The sequence below is a fragment of the Delphinus delphis genome, chromosome 10, assembly GCF_949987515.2.
Source record: "Delphinus delphis chromosome 10, mDelDel1.2, whole genome shotgun sequence".
NCBI classification, from domain to species: Eukaryota; Metazoa; Chordata; class Mammalia; order Artiodactyla; family Delphinidae; genus Delphinus; species Delphinus delphis.
In genome coordinates this window covers 80462157-80480824 of record NC_082692.2, presented here as the reverse complement: position 1 = coordinate 80480824, position 18668 = coordinate 80462157, and the positions used below count along the sequence as shown (strand labels likewise).

The following is an 18668-nucleotide window of genomic DNA, read 5'->3' as shown; positions in this document are numbered from 1 at the left end:
GTACTTGAGGACATGGGGAGGGGGAAGGGCAAGCTGGGACGATGTGAGAGAGTGGCATGGACATATATACACTACCAAATGTAAAATAGATAGCTAGTGGGAAGCAGCTGCATAGGACAGGGAGATCAGTTCGGTGGTCTGTGACCACCTAGAAGGGTGGGATAGGGAGGGTGGGCGGGAGACGCAAGAGGGAAGAGATATGGGAACATATGTATATGTATAACTGATTCACTATGTTATAAAGCAGAAACTAACACACCATTGTAAAGCAATTACACTCCAATAAAGATGTTAAAACAAAAAACAGACAGGAAAGATTACTCATAGGAAGTGTAATATTATTGTTTATTAGCTTTAAATAACTTAAGAGATTAGAAAATGGAATAAAAATGTAGTTTACACAACAGTATGAATGACTGCTATTGACAGTATTACTTACCACTTGCTGAGCACCTAGCATGCTCCAGAGACTATGCAAAAGATTTCACATTTCTCATTTAATTTTGAAAGGTGTGTATTATTATCCAGACACACAGGTGTAGGGTGGTACTAAGAGTTGTCAAGTAACTTGCCTGAGGTCACACAGATCGAAAGTGGGGGAACTGAAGCTGACTTTTATGGTCCCCTCAAAGCCATGTGCCTTGTAGACAGAATAGTATGTAAGCAACATTTATAAGCTTCCTTGATACACAGCTCAACTTTTACGGAAGCTACAATATAATACTCAAGTTATTAAAGAAAATATTTTGATGTCAATAAATGTATATAAATCATGTGGGTTTGGAATGGAGGATTTTTTTTAAGGCCCTGTCTCAACACCCAAAATTTTTAAATTGCCGTAACTTCTCAACCTAAATAAGTATTTCCATTGCCACAGAGGTCTAATGATCATTCCTGTAAAAGCAAGTAAATGACTGCAGGGGGAGGGCAGAAAGGAGGCCCAAACATGAAGAACCACAGTGTTGGGTCTCAACCGATGTGACAGAGCTTTTAAGACTAAAAAAAGCAGGCGGCCATACTTTACTTGGTGTTTGCTTACTTATCACTATTCCAAGTCCTGTTTCCATTTTATTTTCAAATAAAAAACGAAATTTTCAGATGCATCCATGCACATTTGCTTATATCTCATGTAAATGAGACATTTCAAGTAACGAAAATGGCAGTCAGAAATGTTCTTAGTTTCACTTTTGCGGTTTTTCTTGAGGAAAGTTTCCTTAACATAGGATGACTGGAAACGATTTCTAGTAGCTTATTGAGAAAATTTAATTTTGAAATCATTTTAGACTTACAGAAAATGTGCAAAAATAGTAGAGGTCCCATACACCCTTTACCCAGCCTCCTCTACTGTTGACATTTTACATAACCCAAGTATAATGATGAAAACAGGAAATGAAAATAGGTACAATACTCCTAAGATACAGACCTTAATTGAATTTCACCATTCACACTGTTTAAAGGTGTGTGAATTTTCAACATCAGGCCTGATTTATTTTTCAACTAATGATATTTCTATTATCCAGTAGGATATTATGAGGAATACTGAATACTTAGTGGTGGCGCTACAAAAACAATCAGATTGTTCTAATTTCCCAAGTGATTCTTCACTCAGAGCTCAAGGGCCATCAGAGGAAGAAGGCATGAAGTACTTTCGAGGCTCCTCCACACACACCCCCGCCAGGGTTACAGCTATTAGCACCAGTATTCATTCAGAGGACAGAGTGCAAACACCAGGCCCGATACTAGGAAATGGCTAGGAGTCCAAGCCTGAGCCAAGTGTCTTTCAAGTACAGCATGAAGAGAAGGCTTTGTTACTTTAAAAGACCCACCCAAATGTGCACGGTTGTCTTATGAACGAACAACAAATTGAAAATAAGCGTTTTGGCTTCACTGCAGGGAAACTTAACTTTGGGACTTCTTCAGTTGTTGTACTCAGAAGTAGTTAGGTGGCTTCCAATTGCTAAGATTACACCACTTTACCCCATGAGTTTTATGGTACCTTAGTAGGTATCTGTGCTGAATCGTCTCCTCAGTTCCACATGACTGACATCATAATAAATGATGATAATTCATTTAACACAACAGAAAAGACAATCCTCTGTGCAGGTCTCACTGCTGTCTGTCTAGTACCAGAATTTCAGAACACATTAAAGACAGCAGATGATTAATTTCACTCAACTGCCCTCCATACTGTAGGTGATCAAGCTATTATATAGCTTTGGCACATCCACTTTAAAACATAGTTAGGGCTTCCCTGGTGGCGCAGTGGTTGAGAGTCCGCCTGCCGATGCAGGGGACACGGGTTCATGCCCCCGTCTGGGAAGATCCCACATGCCGCGGCTGGGCCCGTGAGCCATGGCCGCTGAGCCTGTGCATCCGGAGCCTGTGCTCTGCAATGGGAGAGGCCACAACAGTGAGAGGCCTGCGTACCGCAAAAAAAAAAAACAGTTAAAGCAACAGCTGCCTATAATTTTATTATTCAATTAACAATTCACAACTGAATAATAAAATTATATTTAAAATTTACATTAATGAATTCTCTGTGAAGTACTTATATACAAACATGACTTGAAAAAAGAGATCTCCAGGGCTTCCCTGGTGGCACAGTGGTTGAGAGTCCGCCTGCCGATGCAGGGGACACGGGTTCGTACCCCGGTCCGGGAAGATCCCACATGCCGCGGAGCAACTGGGCCCGTGAGCCATGGCCACTGGGCCTGCGCGTCCGGAGCCTGTGCTCCGCAATGGGAGGGGCCGCAACAGTGAGAGGCCCGCGTACCACAAAAAAAAAGAGAGATTTGCAGGACTTCCCTGGTGGCGCAGTGGTTAAGAATCCACCTGCCAATGCACGGGACACGGGTCCGAGCCCTGGTCCGGGAAGATCCCGCATGCTGCAGAGCAACTAAGCCCGTGAGCCACAACTACTGAGCCTGTGCTCTAGAGCCTGCGAGCCACAACTACTGAGCCCACATGCCACAACTACTGAAGCCTGTGTGCTTAGAGCCCGTGCTCCTCAACAAGAGAAGCCACTGCAATGAGACGCCCACACACCGCAACAAAGAGTAGCCCCCGCTCACCACAACTAGAGAAAGCCCGCAGGTAGCAATGAAGACCCAACACAGGCAAAAGTTTTAAAAAATAAAAAAATAAATTTTTATAAATAAATAAATAAATATGGGATTTCCAAAGCAAAGTTTTAAAATGAAAAGAATAATGAATACAATTGGGAACCACAAGTAAGCTTTCACTTCTGCCCTACCATGGCTGGAGCAATATACGCAAGTGGTTAAAGGGCTAAAATGGATTCCTCTTAAACCGATAATAAGAGTTCGTAAGAAATTTTTTAATGAATGATTGTGCTGGTAAATATTGGGTTGCCCAAAAACTTCTTTTGGGTTTTTCCTTAAGATGGTACAGAAAAACCCAAATGAACTTTTTGGCCAACCCAATATAAGAAATTTCATTTATTCTTGAGCAAATGTAAGATGAGCTCAAATGCTGAGTTTGCTTAGTAATATTTAGGTTTTACAATTACAAAGTAATATTTTTGGATATGTGTGCCTAGGTTTTATTTGGGAGGTATTTATTCTGATTGGAGGGATGTCTGAGCTTCCTGGATCTGTGGTTTTATGTCTTTTATTAGTTTGGGTAGGGGCAAAAGGTATCTAAACTGAGTAACAGTTATTATTATAACTGATGCTCGTGATACAAATTTTAAGTCAACAAGAAAAGGTGTGATTACTTTTAATACTTCTGCCTGGAAAGACACACTTGGTTTGCTATGTTTAAGTATGTAACAATCTTTTAAAAACATTTTTATAAAAATGGTTCAAATGGAAGAACTGGGGGACTTACACTAACAAGCTCCATTTATCCAGAAAGAGGTACACTGACAAGCCACTATCCTCAAAAGTACCAAAAAATATGTATAGTAAGGACTCACTTCTTTTCATTAACCTGCAAAAACTCACTCATCTGACCCCTGATTCAACAGGATAGGGACTTCATTACCTTCACCTCTGGAGTCTCACAGGGCCTTGCACAATTCCTTATACATAGAAGGCAGGCAAATATTTGGAACTGATATGAATACCTATAATGTAAGTAGTGTTGGATAATTTTACCCTTGTGTAGAGAAGGAGGAAAACATCAACTGGCCAGACATCATAATCCCAAATTGTCCTTTGTGGCTCAGGAAAGAACCGTATAAACCAGGAACAGCTAACAGGTTCCAGCTCAAGGATGAACATTAACTGGACAAGGCCTTCTAGTGAGCTGGGCGGAGACAGTTACAAGGCTTGGTTGAGGTTCAGCTGGAAGGAGGGCCAGGATCACCCAGGGATGACAGAGTGAAACCAGAGCAGCACTAACAGTATCCTATCGCATATTTACACCAGACATACTAAACTGACACCAAAAACACTCAAGAATACCCAGGAAGCAGGTCTAAAGGACAAACAGAAACAAAGCTAACTCCTTTTCTCCCCATTTTTTAAAGGAAATTACGTGTGAATCTGTACATGGCTTCCTGGAAATCAAATACTAGCATAGTTTTATATCTCTAAAGGAACTGGGCAACTTTATAGGCATTTTTTAAAAGTGCACAAATGGGACTTAATGAAACTTCAAAGCTTTTGCACAGCAAAGGAAACCATAAACACCACCAAAAGACAACCCTCAGAATGGGAGAAAATCTTTGCAAATGAAGCAACTGACAAAGGATTAATCTCCAAAATTTACAAGCAGCTCATGCAGCTCAATAACAAAAAAACAAACAACCCAATCCAAAAATGGGCAGAGAAAAAAAAAAAAAAAATGGGCAGAAGACCTAAATAGACATTTCTCCAAAGAAGATATACAGACTGCCAACAAACACATGAAAGAATGCTCAACATCATTAATCGTTAGAGAAATGCAAATCAAAACTACAATGAGATATCATCTCTTACCAGTCAGAATTGCCATCATCAAAAAATCTAGAAACAATAAATGCTGGAGACTGTGTGGAGAAAAGGGAACACTCTTGCACTGTTGGTGGGAATGTAAATTGATACAGCCACTATGGAGAACAGTATGGAGGTTCCTTAAAAAACTAAGAATAGAACTACCATACAACCCAGAAATCCCACTACTGGGCATATACCCTGAGAAAACCAGAATTCAAAAAGAGTCATGTACCAAAATGTTCATTGCAGCTCTATTTACAATAGCCAGGACATGGAAGCAACCTAAGTGTCCATCAACAGATGAATGGATAAAGAAGATGTGGCACATATACACAATGGAATATTACTCAGCCATAAAAAGAAACAAAATTGAGTTATTTGTAGTGAGGTAGATGGACCTAGAGTCTGTCACACAGAGTGAAGTAAGTCAGAAAGAGAAAATGAAATACCGTACACTAACACATATATATGGAATCTAAGAAAAAAAAAAGGTCATGAAGAACCTAGGGGCAAGACGGGAATAAAGACACAGACCTACTAGAGAATGGAGTTGAGGATATGGGGAGGGGGAAGGGTAAGCTGTGACAAAGTGAGAGGATGGCATGGACATATATACACTACCAGAAGTAAAATAGCTAGTGGGAAGCAGCCACATAGCACAGGGAGATCAGCTCGGTGCTTTGTGACCACCTAGAGGGGTGGGATAGGGAGGGTAGGAGGGAGGGAGAAGCAAGAGGGAAGAGATATGGGGACATATGTATATGTATAACTGATTCACTTTGTTATAAAGCAGAAAGTAACACATCATTGTAAAGCAATTACACTCCAATAAAGATGTTTAAAATATAAATAAATAAATAAAAAGTGCTTTTTAATATATATTTGTTTGATAATCTGATTAAAATAAAGTGTGTTTAATTCCTTTCTCACACTTTGTCTCAGCCAAAAAAAGTCAATTTGATTCATCACAGGAATGTTGTATCTAAATGAGCATATTTATCTCATTTTGCTCACAAACTTGCATAAACAGAAGACAAACATCCAAAAGAAGATGACAAAGGAGGAATCCTGGTGTGCATTTTATTGTTTTTTGACAAAGGACCCTAACCCACTAGCCTGTGGGACCCATGAGGCAAGGTTAGATCTTAACTCGGTTGAAAGTAATGGAACCTGCAAGGAACATATTAGGTGGTGTTACTGCTTTGGCTTCACAACTGTAAGTACAGCAGGACACCAGGCAGCTGAGTACACCGGTCCAAAGGAGGAGATGGGAGAAGGATCCAGAGCCTCAGAAGTGACACCCTTTCCATCCATCCTGTCAGGCTTTGCTACACATCATTCCTTCCTTACTTAGTTTTCTTTGCCATCTCTTTTTAACCATCTGTCTTTAAGAATTCAAAAGTTCTCATATTTTTAAATTGTTAAAAAAGATGTCTGCTTCATTATAATGACATTTTCCTAAAATCCTAATCAGCATCTCAGACTCTGACTTTGCTGGTGATCTGGACATAAAATATTTTGCTCTTATTTTTAGGAGTTTTCTTCCATCTTGACATGCTGTATTTAATTTAGGGGACAAACAGTGCAGTAAAAATCACACACAATCATTTTTACTCTGTTATCATTCCCTTCTCATTCTTTAATATGCCTTCACAGGAATCTATGTTCTGATCAAACATGTCTGTGCAGATACCAGATTGTCCCAGTCTCATAAAATGATGCAGTGGAGACCCTGAGCATGAGCACCTTCTAAATTACTATCATTTTGTTCATATACTAAAGGTATGGGAGAATGTTGCGGATGGAGTGATAAAAGACACTTTAACTATTATTAAAATAAGAATCAGGACTTCCCTCGTGGCGCAGTGATTAAGAATCCGCCTGCCAATGCAGGGGACATGGGTTCAAGCCCTGGTCCAGGAAGATTCCACATGCCGCGTACCAACTAAGCCCGTGTGCCACAACTACTGAGCCCGCAAGCCACAACTACTGAAGCCCACGCGCCTAGAGCCTGTGCTCCGCAACCAAAGAAGCCACCACAATGATAAGCCCATGCACCGCAACAAAGAGGAGCCCCCGCTCACTGCAACTAGAGAAAGCCTGCATGCAGCAAAGAAGACCCAATGCAGCCAAAAATCAATTAATTAATTTAAAAAATAAGAATCAACAACAATAAACAAGTTACCCTTCAATTTGAATAAAAATATAGTTTTTATAAAGTACTGGCTGTTTAAAAGACTTCTAAAATGTATTGATTTTATACACTGTCCTATAACTGAAATGATAATCCACTGGCCCCTGATTTCTGTTACAAAGCTATGATTTCATTTTAGAAAATCATCAGCATAATGTGAAAATTTTACATAACCAAACTGATTTTATTTTCATTTTGCTTCAAACGTTGCATCTGAGGTTAAGGTTTGCATTTCTTCTAGTTACTGCTTTGCAACTTTGTAACACCTTGTGGCTAGAAGCAAAACTACTTAGACCTGGCAGCATTCTTAATAATCCTCTACACTTCTCTATATATTCAGACACTAAAACAAATCTGACATTCTTATAGGAAATTTTATCATATCCTTTCAAAATATGAGTATTGTTTGCCAAAGGCTCAGTGAGAATACATCTGTGTGTTAGAGCTGTCATCATACTTCTAAAAGAAACTACTTTTAAATAAAACGGTTAATGTATACAGCTACCCAACTTTGCTTTGACCTTGAAAAAGAAAGAATGCTAACCTCCAAACAATTAGTAAATAGTCATAAACACCTGCTGTGTAAAAGTCAGAACTACAAAGAATATAAATGATCAGAAGACAAAGTTTCTTCCTCCAAAAAGCCAAGTCCTACAAGAAATTAAAACACAAACACGCGGAAAATGTAGTCTGGCTCCACTCATCCCCATAAACTATCTGTGCTGCCCCATGTCGGTCCCTCGGAGCTGACTCCTTCCTGAAGCAAACACTGTTTAACCCTTGCCCAAGTACAGCAGAACCGGGGATGGGTTGGGGGAGGGGAGGAAGGGAGGCTGGTCTAAGAAATATGGTAGCCAGGGCTTTTAAGTTTTATGTCATCAAGTTAAAGAATCAACACAATTTGCAGAAATGCCTGAAATAAGCTGATTAGATATAATACAACCATCTCAACTTTTTACCAACCTTTGAACATATGAAACAGCAACGACATTCTTAAAGATATTGTACGCTATGTGCAAAGTTATGTGTAAAATAATTAAGGACATCAACTCCGGAGTCAGACTGTCTGGGTTCAAATCCTGGATGTACCCCTTAACACTGAGTGTTCCTGAGGCCTTGGGCAAGGCACTCAAACTCTTCTTCAGTTTCCACATCTGCAAAATGAAAACGGTAAGAGCACCCACCTCAAAGAATTGCCATGAAGATTAATAGGAGATAATCCATGGAAAGTGATTAGCACAGTGCTGGGCACACTGTAACTTTGAGAAATGCTACATATTATGATTCTTAATGATCATGACTGTAGTAATAAAAACAATGTTAATACAGTAAAAGGGTGCTGGACAGAAAACTGAGAACTTAGTTTGGCAGATGGAAGACAATCTCTCTGAGCCCTGGTTTCCCTGTTTTAGTGGGGAAGACAACAGGACCTGTCTCTCTGAGTTGTACGTCACGTGAATAAGATGCTAAGGAATATATAGTATACTCCTCAGCACAGTGCCTGGCATATTATCTGCTCAACACACAACGTGTTTTTTATAAGTATTTGGGCGTCAATAAGTGCATAACTAAATAAACTATTTAAATGCTACAAAGGAAATAAACAGGTGCTGTGTTTACTGAGCAGGGAAGATGGGAAGGTCCTACTTTAAAGATGGGTGGACAGGGAATGCCTCTCTGAAGTGACATGATCTAAGACTAAAGAACAAGAAAGATTTGGACGTGAGAAAAGCCTAGGGAAAGAGCCAGAGTGAAAGCTTGATGAGGGATTTTTGTCAACCCTGTTGATCACTATATTCCCCAGGCCGTAGGCACATAGTAGGTACTCAGTAACAATGTGCAGAATAAATGAATAAAGAATATTTCTGGCAGAGGGCACAACAAACTTAAAGGCCCTCGGGTAAGGAGCAGCCTGGCGAGTCCGAACAGAACAGAGGGAGGCTAGCCGGACTGCAGGGCAGGACGTGGACATGGGGAGGCTGGAGTGTAGTGGGCGGGTGCTGTGGGATAACGTCGGTGAGGTAGGAGGGGCGGATGACACGGGACCCTGTCAACCGCAGTTTAAACTCTGGATTTTACTCTTCTTTCAAAGAGGTGTCACTGAAGGCTTTTAGCAGAGAGTGGTATGATATGATTTATTTCTTTAAAAGATCACTCTGGCTGTTGTGAAGAGAAGATATTTTAGAGAAGCAAGAATGGAATCAGAGAGAGCATTGGAGAGGCCAACGTGGCAACTCAAGCAAGAGATGAGTTAGAGGCTTCAATCAGAACAGTGGACTCTTCTGGGGACTTTCCTGGTGGCACAGTGGTTAAGAATCCGCCTGCCAATGCAGGGGACACGGGTTCGAGCCCTGGTCCGGGAAGATCCCACATGCCGCAGAGCAGCTAAGCCCGAGCGCCACAACTACTGAGCCTGTGCTCTAGCCCGCGAGCCACAACTACTGAAGCCCACACGCCTAGAGCCCGTGCTCCGCAGCAAGAGAAACCCCCTCAATGAAAAGTCCACGCACCGCAACGAAGAGTAGCCCCAGCTCTCCGCAACTACAGAATGCCCGCACACAGCAAAAAAGACCCAACGCAGCCAAAAATAAATAATAACGTAAAAATAAATGTAAAAAAAAAAACAGTGGACTGTTCTGATGGGCTGGATGATGAGGGAAAGAGAGAACTGTGGAGTCATTCTTAAGTTTCTACTTTAGCAAGCAACAGACATGTGTTCTACTTACGGAGAAGGAGACACCTGGGAAGGAACAGGTTGGGGAGAAGGGGAATAAAAACCAAGTGTTCTGTTCTGAGCTGGTTCCCCTCAGACACCCTGAGTAAGGGTGTCACCTAGGAAGTTGGTCATGTGAGGCTGTAACTCAGAGCAAGTGGTCCACGATAGAGCTTTAAACGTGCAAGTCAGCCATATACACAGGGTATTCAAAGCCAAGGGACAACATGAAATAATAAGCTTTGGTTATTTGTCAGATAAGAGAACCATGTAATCTATCGTGTTTCTCTTCTTGTTGGGCTACTAGAAAAGTTCCAAACTCAATATAAATCTTAAAGGAAAATGATCTTCTCAGAGGTTCTGGATATGATGATCTACCCCTTTTACTTCCCCTCCTCTTTATGATGTTTAGTCTTCTTTCATCTAAATCTTTTTTGTAAGCATATGTACTATTAAAAAAAAAAGAAAACATAAGAAATGAGGTAGTGAAATGACATGATTTGGGGAGTCAGGGGGGCTGGCTCCCACAGTGCCTTGGGTGGTCTTCAATTACAGACACGTTACCTTGGAGTTATCTGTGGGTATGTGCTTCTCTGATAGAGTAAAAACTCCTCAAGGGCATCAGCTACATCTTACTCATCTTTGAATTGCTGTGAAATGAAACAGTGTCTAACTCACAGCAGGCAGGCAATACATGTACACTAATGGCATCTGTCACTTTTCTATAAATAGAAGGGGTTCAGGCCTTATCAGAATGTGCTAAAGCTCAGTTCTAAGATGTTTTCAATGCAATACAGTACACGAATAAATACCAATCAGCCATACAGACAAATGTTAGCTATAAGAGTAAACCTTCAGGGTCTGGATTGGAAGACTTCAAGCACGAGAAAAAAACTGAGCTGGCTTTAAAAGATGCATAGCATTCGATCCGTGAAAGCCCATTGCAGAAGGAAGCCAAAGAAAAGGGGCAGCAAGGAGGCTATTCTGGTTGGAAGGAAAGGAAGGAAAGGAGGGAAAGCAAAAAAAAAAAAGTGTAAGGGGAAGGGAGATGGAAAAAAACAGTTAAGGACACAGTATGGACATCCCTGAGTGCCAACAACTTCATGCTTTAGAGTTTTAGAAAGTTATACATTTCTGGGAACTTCAAAGAGATGTTTAAGGAAGATCACACAAATTCAATGTGTAGAACAGATGAGTGTTAACTAAGTCCAGGCATAAGTTAGTAAGAATCTGATAAAAAAAAAAAAAGGAGGCCACAGGTTTCAAAAAGTCAGAATGAACACAACTTGGTGAGTGACAGAGAAAAAGAGGATCAGATTTAACCTGGGATTTGAGACCAAAGGGGTCAGGAGAATAGTAGTATGATTAACAGAAATCAGGGAGACAGCAGGAGGAAGTGATTTTAGAAGGCGATACCATCGATTTTAGGCAGAATAAGTTTAAGATGATAGTGGCCACCCCCTACCTCCAGATTCCCACTCCTTATAGCACAATGTGCACACAATCTGCCGAAGTCCTTGCTGAGAAAATTTTTTCTTAGCAGTATTTCCACATAAACATAATAGAGAAACCCTTCCGTATAATACAGTGTCTCTATGGTTGCAGAAGCAAATGTAAATGGATAAACTCATAAATACAAAAATAAAAGACATGCCAAATATTGTCTGCTTTTACAAAGCACTGTGATTTCACATTTGGATGTTTAAAAAAAAACAACACACTATTATACGAAAAGATGCTCAATATTATTTAGCCCTGAGAGAACTGCAAATTAAAACCACAATGAGATACCACTACACAACTATCAGAATGGGTAAAGTTTTATTTAATCTAATAATAACAAACAATGACATGGATGCAGAGCAACTGGAACTCTCACACATTGCTGGAAAATGGGACAGCCACCTTGGAAAACACTGTGACAGTTTCTTATAAATTAAACTTATATTTTCCCTATGACCCAGCAATCCCATTCCTAGGTACTTACCCAAGAGAAACAAAACCATATATCCATACAAATACCCACGTACAAATATTTGTAGCAGCTTCATCCATAATCATCAACAACTCGAACGTGTATCAACTAGTAACTGGCTAAACAAATTATAGTACGTGTACACAATGAAATGCTACTCAGCACCACTAAGGAGCAAACTACTGGTACGGGATAAAACAGGAATGAATCTCGTCTTTCATATTAAATGAAAGAAGCCAGGAACAAAACACTACACAGTGTGTGACTCTATTTATATGATATTCTGGAAAAGGGTGATGATATTACATTTTGTTTAGGGTGGTAGTCATATTTGTCAAAACCTGTAAAAATGTACACTTAAAAAGAGTTTTCCTGTATGAAGATTATTCCTCAATAAATCCGACAAAAAGAAAAAAAAAACTATGGCATCTTAACATTGGCTCAAAGAAAAGTATTAAAGCTCAACATTGTTATCTATGATCACTCTGAAAAATTCTAGACATACATACATTCATTCATTTATTTATGGCTGCACTGGGTCTTTGTTGCTGTGCGCGGGCTTTCTCTAGTTGCGGCGAGCGGGGGCTACTCTTCATTGTGGTGCGAGGGCTTCTCGTTGTAGTGGCTTCTCTTGTTGCGGAGCACGGGCTCTAGGCATGTGGGCTCAGTAGTTGTGGCTCACGGGCTCTAGAGCGCAGGCTCAGTAGTTGTGGCGCACGGGCTTAGTTGCTCCGCGGCATGTGGGATCTTCCCGGACCAGGGCTCGAACCCGTGTCCCCTGCATTGGCAGGCGGATTCTTAACCACTGCGCTACCAAGGAAGCCTAGACATTTCTTAACTAGCTAGCATACTGCAAATGTCCTGAATACTGCAAAGAAACAAATCCCATGCTTTTTCCCTCTTTGGGCCTCAAAACATTCCTGTGCAGAAACTGGGCCTAAGTATCTTAGATACAGTGCAGAAGCCACGTGAATGCTGCTTATTGAGACACTAATAAAGTGAGTCTTGTTTGCTGGACAGCTGTTGCTCCATTGTCTTTTGTCATACACAAAAATAGAGAGGTGTTATGCTTATGGAATGTGACCTTCTCATTGGATAGCTGTTACATCACACCCGGAAACACTGCCAGAGAAATCCATTTTCACCGTGTGCCACACGGAAAACAGTAAAGACAAAAACAAAACAACCATGAAAGATCCCAAAATCTGCATTAAATGAACTGTACTACTCCTTAAAATCAGATCATTTATAAGAAGTAATTCTCAATACTTAATATTGCTGAGTTTATTTTTATGAATAATGTTTTGTCTCATTTTATTATCCTTAGTATGTAACTTCAACAGAATATTTTTCAGCGTCCAAGTAACTGTTATTCTTCCAAAGACATTTTCTTTGAGCACTCCATGATGACTAACGCTATACAATTATGAGAGTAATTCCTTTATTTTTTGTATTATCAAATGCCTACCTAGGTACTTTGCCATTTTACAGTTTGGTCATTTATAAACCATTTTCATTTGAACAAGGGTTTTCAGATTCTTTTGATCACTATCCACAGTGAGAAATACATTTCACATTGCGACCCAGTACACAGACGCATGTATATATGTACACGCAACACTGAAGTTTGACAAAGCAAGACTTAACCTTACCTCATAAGATGCTATTATTTTCCCTTTTGTTGTTGTCTTTAAAATGCTGACAAACACCACATAATTCATACCGTGAGCCGCAATTTTTGAAATCATTGCACCAGGAGATGAAAAACAAATACAATGTCTGCATGTTTTGAACAAAGGCTTTCAAATTTTCATTTAATTGTTTGTTTTTAAACATATGAGTCCAAGGCTGACTCACAACTCCCCACACTCTGCTCCTTCTCACTGAGGGTTCCTAGGCCTGGTGAGCAGGAAAGACAGAAGGGGCCTTCAGAAACCAAGCCCCTCCCCACTCCCACCCACCATTAGATGTGGGCGGGAAGGTCTTGGCCTTCTAGGTCTACAAATATTCAGAGCCTTGCTTTCCTTCCTTTTCCATTTACCCTCACTGTTATTCCTTAACCTCTACACACACACACACACACACACACACACACACACACAGCGAAGTGAAATAAAATTCAAGTGGATGGAAAAAAGAGTTACAATACAGAGGAAAGCAAAGTTTTTTCTAAACATCTCAGGATGTCAGTTATGCCTGCTCTGCTTATTTCCCAGACCACAGACACCTAAACAAGTTTAAAACACTGAACTGGCATGTAAATCCCACTCACAAAATATTTCCAACTCCTAATAGTTTTGAGTTTTTAAACCGCTACTCAATATTATATTCTACTATTCCACACCGAAACTACTGGGTATTAATGATCATAAGATAATTAGAGAGAAGTTTTATATGAAGATTGGAAAACTTACTTTTAAGGACTCCCACAGGGGAAACTGGACCAATGAGAAAGGAATCTGAAGAGAAAAAAAAAAAAATCAAACAAATTAGGCAGGAAAGATCAGTTTGCTTAGCATGACTATATGAACCTATAATTATTATTCAGAAACATTATTTCATTTTAACTTCATGTACATAATAAAGCTACCATTAAATTTATAAGTACAGGATGCATAGTTTTTAGAAACAGAGTTAAACGGTAACTGCCTGTAAAATCTACTAAGTTTTTCAGCCCAAGGGACATAAAATGATGCCCTCTTGAAACTGAAAGAGCAGCTCAATATGAAGAGTGTCAGGCTGCTTAAAGAAATGAGAAAATAAGTGTTTTCCATCACAGGTAATGAAGACTTTAAAGATGTGACATTTTCCCGCTTAAGAGTTTGAGCTGTCTGCTGCTCAGCGGGCCACGTGTCAGGGTTGAAAAGAGAAGCAGGGAGGGGGAGAAAGAGTGGGGGAGCGGGGAGCACAGGAACGGGGTAGTGGAGGAAAGGAGGGGAAGGGGAGGAAAGGAGAAAGGGAAGAGCGGAAAAGGGGAGGAGGGGAGAGAGAAGGAAAGGAGAGGGAGAGGAGTAAGGAAGGACAGAGGGGACAAGGCAGGTGGATGGGAGGAGAGGAAGAAGAGGAAGCAGACAGAGCCACTTGCAGGAGGAAGCTGAGAAGCAAGGTCTGGGGACAGAACACGGGCGTGGGAAGGAAGGAAGGGCTTCTCAATGTGGAGGAGTGAGGGCTCTAAACAGTTGGGCCTGACAGCCTGATTTAGTCTCAAGCTTGGTCAGGGAGAAGAGTCATCTCTAGCAGTGAAGACAATCACCATTCTTAGACTAAGGATTTACAATTAGCTGTATAGCAATAAGCTAGAATTGTTACCAAGCACCTTTCACATGCCAGGCACTGTGCCCATCAGCACTTCATAGCTTTTATTTCACCGAATCCTCACAACAACCCTGTAAGATGGGTATTATTACCATCCCCATTTTACAGATCAAGAAATGGAGGTTCAGAGATGCTGTTTAACTTGCCTAAAGCACACAGGAAGTAAAAAGCCCAGACAATCTGACTACAGGCCCCTGTCTGACTACTACTCTACCTAAAAGACATCTTATTGGATTTGCCTGCATATAAATTCACCCCCAGTATAATCTATGTGCTTTTAATTAAACTTTCTAAAATTCTAAAATAGAACCCCACCCTCCATATTTCCTAAAGTAAAAATACCTGAACTCCAGGGGACCCTACTCACTAGCCTAGGTAATAATATCCACACACTATCCACTGGGCCTACATAAGGGATGCTACTGCTCAAGCAGGTCATGGCACCAGTATAGTTGCTCTGTATCCAGTTCAGTTGTAAGTGAAAAGTAAATGTGGACTTTGATCAAAAACAATATGCATAGGGGAATGTGAGTGTGAGTGAGTGTGTGTGTGTGTATGTGTCAGAGACCACAATGTTGAAGGGATTAATGGGTATTTACCTTCCCATGAATTAAGAGCACTAAATTACTTCCAAAATATTTATATTTAACCAGAAATTAAGAGTCTAGCATCATCTGTCTTATTCTGCTGGAAGAAATGATGGCCCTGGGCTTGACAGTGGTCACAGAAAGAAAAATCTGACTTCCATTGAGGCAGGAAATGGTAGTGAGAGAGGGAAAAAAAAAGAAAAATCAATGTCAATAAACTAGTTTAAGTTGACAAACTAAAATCTCACGGAATATTGTCATCTTCATAAATAAGCAAGCGCCCCATCCTGTACATCAAAGTTCCATAATAGGAGACAAACTTAGTTGAGCTTTTTTGTCACCAAAACATGAAAGCATCTGACACTGTCCATTCTGACACTAAAATGCTGTATTTTCAATTAAATTATCAAAACCCAAAAGACGGACTGTAGTTTTCATTTCTTTTTTTGGCTGCGCTGCATGCTTGTGGGATATTAGTTCCCCCACCAGGGATCAAACCTGGGACCCCTGCAGTGGAAGTGATGAGTCCTAACCACTGGACCGCCATTTTTTAAAATTTGTAAGATGTAATAAAATACCAAAGAGGACTAACGGTTAGCGGGATTAGAGATGACTTTAATTTTCTTCTTTGTACTGTCTCCTCCCAACTGTAAATATGTCACATTTTAACAAGAATGTAAATACTTCACATTTTTTAAACATCTTTATTGGAGTATAATTGCTTTACATTGCTGTGTTAATTTCTGCTGTATAACAAAGTGAATCAGCTATACGTATACTTATATCCCCATATCCCCTCCCTCTTGCATCTCCCTCTCACCCTCCCTATCCCACCCCTCTAGGTGGTCACAAAGCACCGAGCTGATCTCCCTGTGCTATGCGGCTGCTTCCCACTAGCTATCTATTTTATATTTGGTAATGTGTATGTGTCAATGCCACTCTCTCACTTCGTCCCAGCTTACCCTTCCCCTGCCCCGTGTCCTTAAGTCCATTCTCTACATCTGTGTCTTTATTCCTGTCCTGTCCCTAGGTTCTTCAGAACAAATTTTTTTTTTTTTTAGATTCCATATATATGTGTTAGCATACAATATTTGTTTTTCTCTTTCTGACTTACTTCACTCTGTATGACAGACTCTAGGTCCATCCACCTCACTACAAATAACTCAATTCCATTTCTTTTTATGGTTGAGTAATATTCCATTGTATGCCCCATCTTCTTTATCCATTCATCTCTCGATGGACACTTAGGTTGCTTCCATGTCCTGGGTATTGTAAACAGTGCTGCAAGGAACATTGTGGTGCGTGACTCTTTTTTCTTTCTTTTTTTTTTTTTTTTTTTTTGCGGTACGCAGGCCTCTCACTGTTGTGGCCTCTCCCGTTGCGGAGCACAGGCTCAGCGGCCATGGCTCACGGGCCCAGCCACTTCGCAGCATGTGGGATCTTCCCAGACCGGGGAACGAACCCGTGTCCCCTGCATCGGCAGGTGGATTCTCAACCACTGCGCCACCAGGGGAGCCCGCGTGACTCTTTTTGAATTATGGTTTTCTCAGGGTATATGCCAGGTAGTGGGATTGCTGGGTCATATGGTAGTTCTATCTTTAGTTTTTTAACAAACCTCCATACTGTTTTCCATATGCCTGTATCAATTTACATTTCCACCAAAAGTGCAAGAGGGTCCCCTCTTCTCTACACCCTTTCCAGCATATTTTGTTTGTAGATTTTTTGATGATGGCCATTCTGACCAGTGTGAGGTGATATCTCACTGTAGTTTTTTTTGTTTTTTTTTTTGTGGTATGCAGGCCTCTCACTGTTGTGGCCTCTCCCTCTGTGGAGCACAGGCTCTGGACGCGCAGGCCCAGTGGCCATGGTCCACGGGACCAGCCACTCCACGGCATGTGGGACCCTCCCGGACCGGGGCACAAACCCGCATCCCCTGCATCGGAAGGCGGACCCTCAACCACTGCGCCACCAGGGGAGCCCTCTCACTGTAGTTTTGATTTGCATTTCTCTACTGATTAGTGGTGTTGAGCATCCTTTCATGTGTTTGCTGGCAACCTGTATATCTTCTTTGAAGAAATGTCTATTTAGGTCTTCTGCCCATTTTTGGATTGGGTTGTTTGTGTTTTTTGTATTGAGCTGCATGAGTTGACTGTATATTTTGGAGATTAATCCTTTGTCGGTTGCTTCATTTGCAAATATTTTCTCCCATTCTGAGGGTTGTCTTGTGGTGTTTATGGTTTCCTTTGCTGTGCAAAAGCTTTAAAGTTTCATTAGGTCCCATTTGTTTATTTTTGTGTTTATTTCCATTTCCCTAGGAGGTGGGTCAAAAGGATCTTGCTGTGATTTATGTCACAGAGTGTTCTGCCTATGTTTTCCTCTAAGAGTTTTATAGTGTCTGGCCTTACATTTAGGTCTTTAATCCATTTGGAGTTTATTTTTATGTATGGTGTTAGGGAGTGTTCTAATTTCATTCTTTTACATGTAGCTCTCCAGTTTTCCCAGCACCACTTACTGAAGAGGCTGTCTTTTCTCCATTGTATATTCTTGCCTCCTTTATCAAAGATAAGGTGACCATATGTGCGTGGGTTTCCCTCTGCTCTTTCTATCCTATCTATTGATCTATATTTCTGTTTTTGTGCCAGTACCATACTGTCTTGATTACTGTAGCTTTGTAGTACAGTCTGAAGTCAGGGAGCCTGATTCCGCCAGCTCCATTTTTCTTTCTCAAGATTGCTTTGGCTATTTGGGGTCTTTCATGTTTCCATAGAAATTGTGCAATTTTTTGTTCTAGTTCTGTGAAAAATGCCATTGGTAGTTTGACAGGGATCACATTGAATCTGTAGATTCCTTTAAGTAGTATAGTCATTTTCACAATGTTAATTCTTCCAATCCAAGAACATGGTATATTTCTCCATCTCTTTGTGTCATCTTTAATTTCTTTCAT

The 18668-nt window shown here is 40.6% G+C and overlaps 1 protein-coding gene across 2 annotated transcripts in view; it reads right to left on the bottom strand.

Moving 5' to 3' along the window:
• Positions 1 to 18668, bottom strand: part of SLC25A26 (solute carrier family 25 member 26) — a 140249-nt gene that overhangs the window by 18220 nt on the left and 103361 nt on the right. For both annotated transcript variants that reach the window (XM_060022861.1, XM_060022862.1), the window contains one exon: positions 14237 to 14281. In XM_060022861.1, the coding sequence (XP_059878844.1) occupies positions 14237 to 14281 (45 nt within the window). The remainder of the gene's footprint in view (positions 1 to 14236; positions 14282 to 18668) is intronic.